The sequence below is a fragment of the Dryobates pubescens genome, chromosome 16 (assembly GCF_014839835.1).
Source record: "Dryobates pubescens isolate bDryPub1 chromosome 16, bDryPub1.pri, whole genome shotgun sequence".
Taxonomy (NCBI): domain Eukaryota; kingdom Metazoa; phylum Chordata; class Aves; order Piciformes; family Picidae; genus Dryobates; species Dryobates pubescens.
In genome coordinates, this window is record NC_071627.1 from 23,543,351 (window position 1) to 23,557,759 (window position 14,409).

The 14,409-nt window shown below is 49.1% G+C and overlaps 1 protein-coding gene across 1 annotated transcript; it reads left to right on the top strand.

Moving 5' to 3' along the window:
* The first annotated feature begins 6,128 nt into the window (after nt 1-6,128).
* HNRNPA0 (heterogeneous nuclear ribonucleoprotein A0) lies at nt 6,129-7,675 on the top strand. The gene has a single exon (XM_009911685.2). It carries the CDS (start codon nt 6,439-6,441, stop codon nt 7,354-7,356), a length of 918 nt encoding a protein of 305 aa, XP_009909987.2. The 5' UTR covers nt 6,129-6,438; the 3' UTR covers nt 7,357-7,675.
* Nucleotides 7,676-14,409: the final 6,734 nt, after the last annotated feature.

The window sequence follows — 14,409 nt, forward strand, 5'->3', positions numbered from 1 at the left end:
TAGGCAGTAGAATACTGGAATAACAAAATGTTTTGTGCATGAAAGCAGTCACAGAATCACAGAGTGATAGGGGCTGGACGCCGGTGATCACCTAGTCCAACCCCCTTGCCAAAGCAGGCTCACCCAGACAGGCTGCACAGGATGGTGTCCAGGTGGGTTTGGAATGGCTCCAGAGAAGGAAACTCTGCAGCCTCTCTGGGCAGTGCTCTGCCACCTTCAAAGTGAAGAAGTTCCTCCTCCTGTTTAGATGGAACTTCCTATTTCAAGTTTGTGCCTATTACTTCATCCTGCCACTGGGCATCACTGAAAAAAGACTGGCCTCCTGACACCCACCCTTGAAGTATTTATCAGCATTGATCAGATTCCCCCTCAGCCTTCTCCAGGCTAAGAAGCCCCAAGTCCCTCAGCCTTTCTTTGTAAGACAGGGGTTCTAATCATCTTCACAGCCCTTTGCTACAAGGACGTTTTCCTTCCAATGCTCTCACACTAACTGAAACACCCCATGAAGACATTTAACACAGTGCCTCCGGTCTGAGAACACAGTTCCTTCAGGCGGTGATAGAGGTGGAGCTTTCACCTGTGTGAGGAATGCCAGCTGCTTATATGGGGAACTTTTCCATAGCTAACTATCAAAACTGAAACATGTTAACGTGGCTGCCCTGTCAGGGGGGGAATGTGTGTCTTTTTTAACAGTGCCTGCCTGAGACATTTGAACATGTAGGCTGATGGCGTGCAGTTACTTTCACACAAAGTTGAAAGCAGTTGAAAAATCTGGTTGGTGGAGAAGCTGCTGTAGATGTTGGTCTGTTTCAGCAGACTTGTCACAGCTCACATGATGTGAGACTGGCTCTTTGGTTCCTCACACCTGTGTGTCTTACGTTTGTGGTGGATCACGAGGCAGCTTGAGGGAAAAGGCACATTTCAGGAGCACCTTGTTCGCAGGAGAGTGTGTAACAAGTGACCCGGGGCACTGGTCGGGTGACTGGGTGCCTCACCAGGCATGAATCCAACAGGAATTGGAGAGGTCTGGTTGGAGACTCTCTGGTGGCTCAGATGACCTCAGAAGTATGAAGGTCTGTGGGATATGCAGGAGGAGCTGATGTTTAGCTGTCTAGGAAACTCTTGGTCACCGGAGCCTCATGGTATGTGTCGGGAAACTTCTACGTGTGGTGTGCTTGGCCCTTCCAGTGCGCAGGCTGAGCTCTGAGGGTGTGATTGTGAGAGAATTCCTGAATGCTGGGAAAGGACAGTGAGCAGGACACCAGGTCAGGTGGAGTTCAGCCTTTCTGCAGTATCAGAGGAGACAGTTCTATCTGCAAGATATACACCTATCTATCTATCTATCTATCTATCCATCCATCCATCCATCCATCCATCCATCCATCCGTCCATCTAACGTTTTTAAGGCATTTTCCTTTCATGAATCAACCAGTCAGAAGTGCAAATGAAGCAGCTGGGCTATACCTGAGTTGTGTCAGCAATTGATTTTGCCCGATTTGCTCACATCTCACAGATCCTCATCTCCTTCTGAGACCTCTTTCTTTGCTCTCTTCCTTGGCCTCCTTGTCTGTCTCGCTTCCAGTGCTCCATGAACACGTGTTCTGTTTGCTTTGTTAGGCCATGAGTGGATCCTCTTTTCTTCCATTTTTGCTGTAAATCCTCAGAGGTCTGTAAAACTCCAAACTCCTGTGGGTTATTTTCTGCACGCAAGGGAGTTATCTTGGGGAGGGCCCCACAGTTTTTACAATGAGGGGTAGGCAAAATATATTTTTGTATTTCCTGTAATTGTGTGGAGCTTGCAGATGGCCCCTGGGAAGAAGCTTTTTTTGTTGCTTTTTAACCGAGTAGGATGTGTTTGTGTATTTGAAACCCACCAATCTGAGATTATGGGCATCTTCTCTTGGCTACAGCTAGACAAAGTGATTGTGTCTGTTCATGCATTGAGACAAATGGATCTAAACTTTACATGCCACCCTTTCCCTGGAGGCAGCTGTCAAACCCAGGCATTTAATCTCCCAGTCATGTTAATAAGTTACTCGTAACAGATGTGGCTATGACAGGAAAGAAAATAATATCCAGTTTAAGCAAAAATCCCATTCCTCTGCTGCAAGTGTTAATGCTGCTGATAACGATAGCCACAGCCTACAGCATGCAGACTTGGGCCACCAAGAGGAACGAGGGCAAGATTTTACCAGCAGTGTTAATCTCTGGAGTTGACACCATCTGAAGAAGAGTAATGAAGAATCTTTGTGCTGAAATGTTCAGTCTCTCTGGGTTTCTTCCTGGGCTATAGCTAAGAAACCTTCCAGCACAGTCAATGTTATGCTTGTATCTGCGAGTCTCCAGGGCTGCGTTTCCACAGCAGTTGATGTAAATCTGGGGGATGTTTCAGTTCTGCTTCCTCCCTTCTGCCAACACCAGAACTCACGGGATCATGCCAAAATCTGTTTGAGAAAGCTAAGGCAGCTAAACCCAAAGCCCTTTCCCATGATATAATTGCTTCTGGCTGTCTTGTCTGCGTTGCACAAGCACCAGGGCTGGCCCATGGGAGAAGGCAGGATCGCACGGCTGGAGGGCTGGAGCACAGCAGTCCCAGCACAGATCAGTTCGGACAGCAGGGCAGCTACATCCTGACCCAGTGCCTAACGCAGAACTGTGAGCACCAGCTCAGGAGGGTCAGAATATTCAGTGTGTACCTTGATAAAGGCTCCCAGGATTGGTGTTGGAGGGAAGACTTACACTCTTCTCCTTGAGCAAGGGACCAGCAATGTAACTGTCAGGGGATCCAGGATATGATCTGGCTGGAAATCAGGTGTTCTGATAGTAATTTTTGTATTAATCCAGTCCCCAGCACCTGATTTCCAGGTCACTAATCTGGATTTCCCATCAGGAGGGCAGGGTAACTTGGTGCCAGTGTTCTTGGATGGTGTAAAGAACAGGAGAGTTTCAAAAGCCAAGCACTGGGATATGTAGCAGGTATCACATGGGGGATTTCAAGGGAGATTTTTGCAGGTCAAACCCTTTCTTTGGAGGCAAGCTCTGAAGTGTCTGACAACAGTGCAGTGGTAAGAAATACACTCAGGCTGTGCTAATTGGTAAAGCTAAGATGACCCTCTCACAGGGAACAGTTTTGGGGAAGATCTGTGGAATTATTATGGTGGGTGAGACAAGACAGCCTTGTGTGGCAATCATAGCATTAAGTGGTGTGAGCAATCTGGCAATATAAGCTTAGAGCTTGACATAGTGGTAGGCCATGCTTAGCATAAGTGTAGAAGTAGCTAAGGAGTTTAGCAAAACAGTGCTGTGCCTGCAGTGTGTAACCAAAGCAAGGTACTGGTAGCTATAAACACAGAGGGTTATCTTGGAACAACAGGACGCATGCATTGATCAGCAACCTCACGTGGTATTAGTAGTTTAACCAATAATGAGTAATAGGATGTGGGGTCAGTTATGGGGAGCCAATGATGCTCTGTGAGTCTGTAGAAGCTGTAGAGGTTCCTTAGTAAATGAACAAGACTAGATCATACTGGTCATCCGTATTGATTAGATCATACTGGTCGTCCGTATTGATTAGATCATACTGGTCGTCCGTATTGATTAGATCATACTGGTCGTCCGTATTGATTCCGTACTCCGTCGTCAACAGCCTTGCTTTCCAGGATCTAATGCCAGAAAAAGCAAAGCAACAAGGAATAGCCAGCAGGGGCAGGGAGGAGATTCTCCCCCTCTACTCTGGTGAGACCCCACCTGGAGTACTGTGTCCAGTTCTGGAGCCCCTATTACAGTAGGGATCTGGATGTGCTGGAGCATGTCCAGAGAAAGGCCACGAGGACGAGCAGAGAGCTGGAGAACCTCTCCTATGAGGACAAACTGAGAGTTGGGGCTGTTCAGTCTGGAGAAGGCTCCAAGGAGACCTAGTTGTGGCCTTCCAGTATCTGAGGGGGGCTACAGGAAAGCGGGGGAGGGACTTTTGAGGGTGTCAGGGAGTGGTAGGACCTGGGGGGATGGAGCAAAACTAGAAATGGGTAGATTCAGATTGGATGTCAGGAAGAAGCTCTTCCCCATGAAGGTGGTGAGAGACTGGCACAGGCTGCCCAGGCAGCTGGTGGAAGCCTCATCCCTGGAGGTTTTTAAGGCCAGGTTGGATGTGGCTGTGAGCAACCTGCTGTAGTGTGAGGTGTCCCTGGCCATGGCAGGGGGGTTGGGACTGGCTGAGCCTTGAGCTCCCTTCCAATCCTGACAATTCTATGATTCTCTGAATAGAGCAAACAGGGACAGGTGCCCAAACAGAAGAGAGAATTGTCTGTTAGCATGCACGTCTACTCAAGCAAGAGGGAGAGTGGGTTGAGTATTCTTTGTACAACTGCTTGAACACCTCATGAGTTCTTGAGGTGTGTGTTCACTTTATTTGATTATGGTTGGTTGGTGTTTTTATTTCCCCACCCACCCCCCCAGATTGTCTCAGTGTCAAAATGGAAACTTGTGTCTCATTGTGGAAAGAATGAGCAAAGAAGCTACCTGAAGAGGTTGTGAAATTGCCTTCACTGAAGGTTTCAGGTGAAGATTAGACAGTTACCTGTCAGGAGGACTAAGTCTCAGGGACTGTATGGTGCAGGTGCTACCCTGCCTAGTGAGACCTTGGATGTCCCTTTTCACCTTCCAGAAAGAAAATTCAACAGCAAAAATTTGCCTTAGCTCCTAGATTATTTCTAACCGAAACCTCAGCGAGTGCAAGACCCCAGATAATCCTTTCTGGTGAAAATGCCAGTATGTGGAAAACAGAGCTGCAGTCTTCAAGCTCTTTAAGGTACTATTAAAGTAAAAAAGGGAAAATCCATCTCGCTGTTAGTCATCTCTCAGGGTTTGCACGCCCTTCAAGCGCTCTCGTTATTGCTGTACAAAAATACCTCCTGTTTCAGAGATTTAAGGGTGCGTAGGCAGTGACAGCGTTGGAAGGACAGGGAAACAGAGGAGGAACGAGCAGCAGGGAAAGCGGGAAGGCAGCTGCCCGAGGGAACAGACTGGGTGGAGAGGAGCATGCTGCAAAGGGGAAAATGGTCACAAATAAGGGAAACAGTCAAGAGGCCCTAGGAGGGAGCAGGTGGGTACTGGACCAAAGGGAACGGTTAAGCCCTCTGAAAGGGGAGGTGTCTGGCACTAAAGCCGAGGAAGGAAACCAAGGTGTGAAGCTGTGCTCTCAGAGGCGGAGACAGGAATACAGCCAGAGGGTAAGGAGAGTCCTGCCCGGCCCGTGCCGGCTGCCCATCAGCGGCGCATCGCCGCTCCAGGCCAGGCCTCCCAGTGCAGGGACAGCAGCTCCGATCCTCCCCTTCAGGCTGTGACAACAGCAAGGCCCTGGACAGAGGAGGGGACGCGTGAAGGGCATCGCCCGGGGACTCTGCGGGGCAGTGCCCCTCCGTGACGGGGGCCGTGGCCTGGTGACTGTGCGGGGCAGTGCCCCTCCGTGACGGGGGCCGTGGCCTGGTGACTGTGCGGGGCAGTGCCCCTCCGTGACGGGGCGGGGGCCGTGGCCTGGTGACTGTGCGGGGCAGTGCCCCTCCGTGACGGGGCGGGGGCCGTGGCCTGGTGACTGTGCGGGGCAGTGCCCCTCCGTGACGGGGCGGGGGCCGTGGCCTCGCGGCGGTGCGGGGGGCGCGCGCCTAACGGTCAGCGTTTCAAACGCTCCCGCGCGAGCGGCCTGCCGACCCTCCGCGCGCTGCCCCCGCCCGCGGGGCGGAGCCGCCGGCGAGAAAGCGCGCGGCCGGGCCGGAGCACGTCTATTGGCTGACGTCCGCAGGCCTGACGCATTGGCGCAGCCCGAGCCGGTCCACCTCCCGCCCCTTCTCCCGGCGCGCGGAGAAGATGTCCGCATCACGGGGCGCCACAGCACAACTCTATTGGTCGCCCGCCACGTCTGTCACCGGCGAGCTCCGGGCGTTTGGCCGCCGCGCGGCGGAGGTCGCGCCCCCTGATTAGCCGCCGCGCTCGTCGATCGCGGCCGCAGCCCCGCCTCTAAAGGTGAGTCGCGGACGGCTCTGGCGGCGCGTTCTCATTGGCCGCGCCGGCGTCGTAGGCGTGCGCGGCGGCGGCCGGGCGGGCGGGGCTCCCGGCGTCCCCTTTGTGTGGGCACCAGTCGCCGGCCGAGCTCTGGAGGAGTAGCAGCCGCCATTTTGTGCGTGCCTGTGTTTCCCCCCACCCCCACCCCCCTTTCTGCGGGAGCGGCGGCAGCCGGGACGCCTCGTCTCTTCTGCTGGTCAGGTGAGGCGAAGTGAAGGCGTTGGGCCAGGTCGAGGGAGCTATCGCCGGCGGCCGCCGCAGCCGTGAGGTCCCGCTGTTGGCAGCGAGCGAGGGGAAAGAAGCGGCAAGACGGAGAAAGGGGGGGAGAAACCTTCGGAGCTGCCCTCCAGCGGGAGGAGGAGTCTCGGCACCGGCGGCAGCATGGAGAACTCGCAGCTATGCAAGCTATTCATCGGCGGCCTGAACGTGCAGACCACGGAGGCCGGACTGCGGGAGCACTTCGCGGCCTATGGTACCCTCACTGACTGCGTGGTCGTGCTCAACCCGCAGACCAAACGTTCTCGCTGCTTCGGCTTCGTCACCTACTCGGCGGTGGAGGAGGCCGACGCCGCCATGGCCGCCTCCCCTCACGCCGTGGACGGGAACGCGGTGGAGCTGAAGCGGGCCGTGTCCCGGGAGGACTCGGCCAAACCGGGGGCCCACGCTAAGGTGAAGAAGCTCTTTGTGGGTGGCCTCAAAGGGGACGTGGGCGAAGGGGACCTGGTGCAGCACTTCAGCCAGTTCGGCCCCGTGGAGAAGGCCGAGATCATCGCCGACAAACAGAGCGGGAAAAAGCGCGGCTTCGGCTTCGTCTATTTCCAGAACCACGACGCCGCCGACAAGGCGGCCGTGGTCAAGTTCCACCCCATCCAGGGCCACCGCGTGGAGGTCAAGAAGGCCGTGCCCAAGGAGGACATCCAGTCTGGCGGGGGAGGCGGCGGCTCCTCCAGGCCCTCCCGGGGAGGCAGAGGAGGAGGAAGGGGTCGGGGCGGCGGATCCGGCAACCGGGACCACAACGGTTTGTCCAAAGGCGGCGGCGGTTACAATAGCTACGGCGGCTACGGTGGAGGAGGCGGCGGCGGTGGTTACGGCTCCTACGGAGGCGGCGGAGGGGGAGGCGGCGACTACGGCAATGGGTACGGCGGGTTCGGCACCTACAGCCAGCATCAGGCCGCCTACGGCCCCATGAAGAGCGGCGGAGGAGGTGGAGGAGGGGGCGGCAACTGGGGGGGCCGCAGTAACAGTGGACCGTACAGAGGAGGCTATGGTGGGGGAGGCTACGGGGGCGGCTCTTTCTGAGCTGGAGCATCCGTACCCATTGGGGGTGGCGTGGAGAGCCCTCCCTTTGATACGGGGCAGCTTCTAAATGGTTTCTCCTCTCCTTCGCCGAAGGGCAGCTCCTTTTAAATGCCTCCCTGCTGTGGGAGCAGCTCCTAAAGCCCCCCTGGGGGTCGCCTCTGCTGCCTGTGCCACTTCTTTCTCTCTGAAGATGGACTGGGCCCCACATACACATACTTTGTGTTACAGTCATTGATGGACTCTATTTTTTTATTATTACTTGGACCTTGGTCGTTTTTATACTAGCAACGAAAAAATGTCTTGTTTTAATTTGTTGGGTTTTTTTGGGGGGTGGGTACGGGGTGGGAAGCGTCTTGCTGATCTGGAGTAAAAACTGGGGAGGGTTGTGGGGGGAATTTCCTTTGTTGTAAGGACTCGATACCTGGCTACTACATTTTTTTCTACAAAATCTCCTCGGATCCCATTGACTAAAGTTAACATTTCTGTAAAGGAGGAAAAAAAAATCGTTTTTACGTTTTTTATTTTTTAAATAAATCATTGTGTTCATTGACCTTTACATGTCTAATTTTTTTTCCTAGGATCCATTCCGTACGGTTTTAAGTCTTTTTTTTTTTTCCTAGCTTTGAAGGAAGTGTTCCTCTGCTTTTAAAAAGTCTGTGTACTCGAAGGTAAAGGTTTTCTTGCCGGTAAAGGTCCCGATTGACTTTTTTGCTACTACCCTCAGTGGAGTTACTGGTTTTCAAACACTCGGCAGAGAACTATTTTGTTTTTGGCGTGCTGATCTGTGGATGTGGTCTGGTTTTGTTTCTGTTTTTGTTGGGGTTTTTTTTAACTATTCGTTCTCCCACAGTTTATGTGCATCCACCATCTTGTACTAGGCAGTTTGACGTGCTGACATGGTTGGGCGATTTATTTCTATAGGGCTTTTCCCATCAACCTATGTACTGTGTAGTTTTGGAAGAACTAGTTTGTGTTAAGCATGTGCTTCATTCATATAAACTGTTCAGAATTCCTGAATGCTTACTTTCAAGTCCTCTTACCGTTTGTCTGTGTATGGTTCCTTCCAGGAAAGGGTCGACGTTTATCCTTTCTATTAAACGCATCCTTGTTTTCCTAGCAGCGGGTTAACAGGCTTTTCACTCTGGACTATTGTCCTCCGTTAAAGTTCCCTCGCAGCACCATCTACCGACAGGACGGCAGCCCCGTGCTGCAGGCTTCCTTACGGCAGGAGGAAAATAGGTTCTAACAACCGTGCTTAGACTTCTGAGAGTTGCTTTGTGCCGCTAGATGACTGGTTTAGGATGCCGTCACTTCTGCGTGTGAATAAAGATGGGCTCCGTGAGTACTGCCTGGAAAGAAAAAGGAAACGGATTTGCAATACCTGCCTCAGCACATAATCTCTTTAATTATTATTATTATTTTTTGATTCTAATAATTGTGACTGCCCACGCTTCCCAAAGGGATAATCTAGAGCCACGTGGGCAAGGTGCTGTGATAAGTGAGCCAGCTACGTGTACCAGTAACAGGGGTGCCAGTTGTAAAGCAAAAGTATCTGTGTGGTCTGCTTGATTAACCAATGTACATTTGTAGCCCTTTCACCCAATAGCGTTGAAGTTTGTTGTTTATTAAAAAGCATAATGTTTTAGGGGAGAACTGCCTTCCTGCATAGACATGCAGAATAGCAACGTTTATGGATATGTAATAAAAACTTGAATTCCTTATGTGCTTCAGTGAGTATGTATGGTGTGGGGCATGGAGTTAAGAAGTGCAGTTACCTTGACTTCAGCTTTAAGCACTTAGTCTTTAATGCTGATGCTTCATGGGGCTGCATCTTAAAAGCTGACTTGTTTTTCCTCCTTTGCTCTAGATGTGCAAGGTATTAGGCTTACAATTCCCAGGCATTCCAGGGGAAGGTTAAATGTCTAGGGCTCTCTGCTTCTGGGCTGAAGGATTTCTCATGATGTTTCAAGGTGTTGTCAGTCTAACCTGACACTGACTTTGCTTGCAATGAGTCATTTTGTTGCTGTTAAACCCAGCACCAGCATAATGACCTATGTGAGCTCAAACAAACAGGACAACTTTTTGTCATCAGGAGGATTTAAGCCAAGAGCTGAGTTTCTTCTTGATGGTCGTAGCTTGTGTCTCATAGTGAAACTGCTTCTCTTTGGCTTAACTGTATTTACAAACAGGTTCCCCATAACTTGTTATCTGCAATTGTATTGTGCTTTTTTGTTCTCTTTTAATATCTTTTTTAAATCTCCAAAGCTTGTTGGCCTCTGCTGTGAGCCAGTGGGATGTTGTGAGAGGTGCAAGTCAGCTCAGAGAAGTACTTGTAAAACAGTGCAAGTACCAGCTCTTGTTGGCAGGCAGCTTCAGGTGCTTGATTTTGCTTCACTGGGCTTGAAGTTTTTCACTTGACCAAGGTTTTTACTTTACCTTTGCACTTTAAAATCATGTTGGACAGTCATCCTTGAGCTTGTCTTGCAGCACAGCTTTCCTTCTGGTAGCTGAAATGAACTGCTGAGTTCTAGGTCTAGGGTTGGTTTGGACAGATGCATTAGTCCCTGGCTGTGGTGAATTGCCTTAACCTTTTCAAGGGGCAGCAAATTCTGTGGTGTGCCTAGTCATTTGGCTTGGGGAGGTAAAGACTTGTGCACCAACTATGGCTTTATGGTATTTTCATGTGTTATGTGCCATGAAAGAATATCTTCCTTTTTAGACAGAAGGTGGCTTCATGTGTGACATCTGACAGGTTGGCTAAGTTACAGCTTGATTCTGAGGCTTGTGCTGGTACCTGCTGTTTGTTGAGCTGTATGTAATTGTCCTCTCGTAGGGCTCCTGTCTTTGGAGCAAACAATAGGTCCTAGAAACATCACCTGTATCAGGGAGCATGCTGCCTACTTTCTCTCTCAAAAGTTTGTCATCTGTTTACCAGTGTTCTTGGAGAGTGTCTGGAGTAGGTGAGGCTTGCTCTGCTCTGATCTCTTGTCTCTGGGGAGCAAGAACTTCCTTGTGACAGTGCAGGTAATGTTTGAGAAGCTGCTGTGAGCCCTTGTTTCATAAGGGGCAGCTGTGCTGGGATGTACCATGGGACAGAGCAAGAGATGTAAATCTGTTGGATGGCATTAGAGACACAGTGACGTAAAGGCTGTGCTTGCATAAAAACCTAGAGCAGTTCCCAGTAGACAGAAGAGATTTGTTGCTAATGCTTTGTTTAGGTATTTAATGGTATTTAGTAATTTTCTGGCCCCTGGGTGGATTTATCTGCACAGAGGTGCTTAGGAAGAACTAAATTGAAGTTAACTATGTAGCTGGTGTGTAAATAAGTTTGTGACTTCACAGTTGCTGTAGTGTGGTCATGGAGATGGCAATAAAGCCATTTCAGTTTGTTATTCCTTAGCTTGTGGTTTATTTCTGAGCTGTCTCTTTGAGGTTTGCTCAACTTAATGGCTGTGTGAGATTATCTCATAGTGTAATGATCTGTTCAGGACTGAACACAGGATTGTCTTGGTTTCACCTGAGAGCTGGGAAATGAGAGCAATTTGGTTTGCTCCCAGCGTGTGCTAATTGAAGTGCAGTGATTTTCTTAAACCACAGGTCGTCTTGGTTTTGTAACCTGCATGAACAGAAGGAGATTCCCCTGAACAGAGCTGCTCAGGCTGCAGCAGAGCAGCACAGCTCAGTGTGTTGGGATGTGCACATGGTTTGTCATAGTCATGAATATTGATGTCTACTCTTGTTTGGTTGTGATTCTGCTTCTTGTGTGACTTGTAAATGTTATTTGGCTAATAAAATTAGCCTGACATACACTTTTTTAATAACACTGATGACTGATGCATTAAGAAACAACATGTTAGACACTTGTTACCTGGAATGAGTTGACACTTGCACAAAGCAGCAGCAGTACCTCTCTCTTGTTTTGACAGTAGGTGATGGAAAGGTAGTATAGAACTGCAGCTTTGATCACAGAAGATCTCTGTGGGTCACTGGCAGACCCACAAAATAAAAGCTGTGCCTTACCCTGCAGGCTTGTCTTGCATCTTTGGGTGGACAATCTTTGCCCTCCAGAACTGAGCTTTCAGCTTGAACTGTCAGATACTTTGTGCACCCAGACTTAAGTCAGGGAAGCCAAAGTATTTAGGATAGTTATAAATGTAATCTGAAATTCTCAGGGTGTTCTCCCCAGCCCCAACTTGGATCCCTTCTGTAAAGCAAGTTTTTGCTTTCATTTAGCATTGAAAGAGATCTAAGTAGATAGTGCAGGTCATAACAGTGGTTTATTATCCTGCCCTGCCAGCTGATACTGTTGTGGCAATATAATGGCATTCCTCTTGCTGCTGAAAAGGGTCTGAGTGGTGCTAAGGACCCCAGCTGCCCATTCAAGTCTGAAAATAGCAGCTTCCTTTTTTTTCTATGTACCTCAGAAAGTTCTTCCTCAAATGTGAAAGTTTGGTTTAAAAATGTTGATTAAATGTTAAAAGTGTTAATCTCTTAACAAATTAAAACTGAAGGACACCCTTTAGTGCCCTTCACCCCCGGTGAACAAAACCCTGGTGCATTGTCTGGGACTGGGGTTTTGCTCCCACAGGGTGAGGTGATTGGTTTTTCCAACTCAAGGTAGCTTATGCAAGCTTCTGAAAAAGGATTCTTTGTCCTGTTGTGGCTGTTATGGCTTAGTGTTTATCATCAAGAGTTGGTACCATGGTTGCATCATCATTACAGACCTCTGCTCTCAAGGCTGTTTAATAGGAAGGAAGCATTTCCAACAGGCCTTTCAAACTGTTTATGGCATCTTGGGTTAATATTAGGTGATTGAAAGTGTAACCCCCAGAGTTTCAGTCTCACCTTAGCCAGAGGTGCAGTTCACAAGGCAATGGGTTATTCAGTGTTTATGTAACCAATTCTGCAGTCTGGTGTATGCATCCCTTCAAGAGGAGTTTTCTGCTTGTTATTTTTGTATTTCTTGAATGAATAAACCAGTGACCTCTCTGCTTCACTTCACAATGCCTCTCACTCTGCAAGCACACCTGAGGAGGGGTTCTGAGCCAGCCCGAGCGAGCACCCTTTGCTTTTGTTGCTGGGCTGCTCTCCAGTCTGCTCTTTGTGGTGTGTGTGTGTAAGCACACACAAACATTCCCTCTGCTTCCACTTACCTTTAATGAGTATTCATTCATTCTGTAATGTAAGTACTGCTGCTGGCAGGTGTCAGGTGTGTGTCTTGCAGCAAGAGTATGGGCTTGCTGCTATATAGCCTTTCCTAGGGATTGTCTTATCACTTACCTGTATGGTAGGACCTGTAAAGGGGCTGGTGGAGCTGTTTGCCTTCCTTCTCCATGTTCCTTTGACAAATCCTTGGTTTTCTGCCTTTTCTGCTCCCAGAACTCTCAATTTTTGTTATGTTTAAAGAGAAGGAAATGTGTAGTCACTTTTGAGCCAATACCTCTTGTTCATATAATTCTGAAAGTGTTTTCTCATACCTATATTCCCCTTGAAGCATCATGCCTGTCTTGTGGGGAAAACAGATGCTGGGAACATAGAGAGCAAGGGCTATTACAGCTGTAGCTCAGTGCAGGAGAGAGACATTCTTCAGATGCTTGTATTTCCTGTAGTTCTGTCTACTGAACAGTTGAAAAGATGAAACACTCCAGGTTTAGGTTGTAGCAAAAAAACCAAATGAAACTCACCCAAACAAACAAAAACCCAAACCAAAATGAAATAAAGCCCCAGTCTCCCAACCAAACAATAAAACTCAGCTTCTGTTCACTGCCCTTGGTTCAGCCTTTGCCAGTATGAGTCCTAAACTAAAAGCTGCAGCAGCATTTTCTTAAGTACTCTGGGAGCTGTGTGTCACTTTTCTTTTTTCTCCCCTCAAAGTCTGTTAGGCAAAGCTGTGGTCTTGCCTACTGCTGTGAGAGCAGCATCGAGCTTAGAGCACTGGCTATTCTCAGATTGTCAGCTATCCAAGTCACCAAAGCTCCTTAACTTTGAAAACGAGATGTCGAGCCCAGTCAGACTAATAATGCCATCTGTCCAAGGCATCTGGATATTAACCCTCTTAGGCTGATCATGCAGGTTCATTCCTGAATGCTTTCACAAATGGAAAATAGATTTGGAAAGAATAGCTCTCCCTCAGAAAGATACCAACTGAGCCACACTATGTGGAGCTGTGGATGCATTTGAGACATACTCTGTTCACCACACAGCTTTATCACTGTGTGATAAAGAATCACTGCCAATTTAGAAAGGGATTAGGTTTCTGGCTGGACGTGTGTCAAGGTGCACACTGAAGTACAAATCACTGATGAACATTGCAGAAGGGTTCCTCTGAAGCAGAATGAGCTGTTCAAGTGCTGCTCTATGCCAAGCAATTGCCAACTGGTTCTTGCTGGGAATGCTGGTTTCAATTGGAAGACATGCACAGCCAAAAGGGTTAGTCTGCAATCTAGTCAATCTAAAAGGGGAACATCCTCTCAGTCTCTTCTGTTGTTTCTCTGACTTTTGTTGCTTTCTGTGGTTCTTACAATGGATTTCTTCTCTTTTGTAAGAAATTCTGCTTCCCACAAACCCCTGAAGGAAGCCTGAGTCTAGACACTGCAGATAGTGTGGGAAGAAGAAAGATCAGGAGTCCAGTGCCTATGTCTACATAGACTGGGATTAAGGTGTTGCTGGATGGAATGCACAGTGTTTGGGACTGGAGATTTATGCTCTTTTCCCTTGTTTGTTCTCAGCTGATAAGTAATCTTGTTTTCTTCAGTGGGAAGCCTCCCTCTCCCAGCCACACACCCTGATGAACAAATTACAACATGGGCAGGGCCCTGGGGGAGGCTGCTCTTACCTGGCTCTTGTGTAAAAGCACAGCTCTGTCAGTTGTGTTTTTGAAAGGGTTTACTCCCTGTTTCATTCTCGAGGTTCCCTCTCTCCTCCAAAGGGATCTGTGGTTTCAGGCTCCCTAACTGCTCCCTGGCTGGGCTGCAGAGCTGTAGAAGGTTTCCAATGCTCAATTACCAGCTCTCTCTCTCTCTCTGGAGTTACCTTTTCATGTTTTACTAGTCT

What these genes read in the sequence shown, in the direction of transcription:
- HNRNPA0 (XM_009911685.2), top strand. Translation starts at nt 6,439, where the DNA reads ATGGAGAACTCGCAGCTATGCAAGCTATTCATCGGCGGCCTGAACGTG.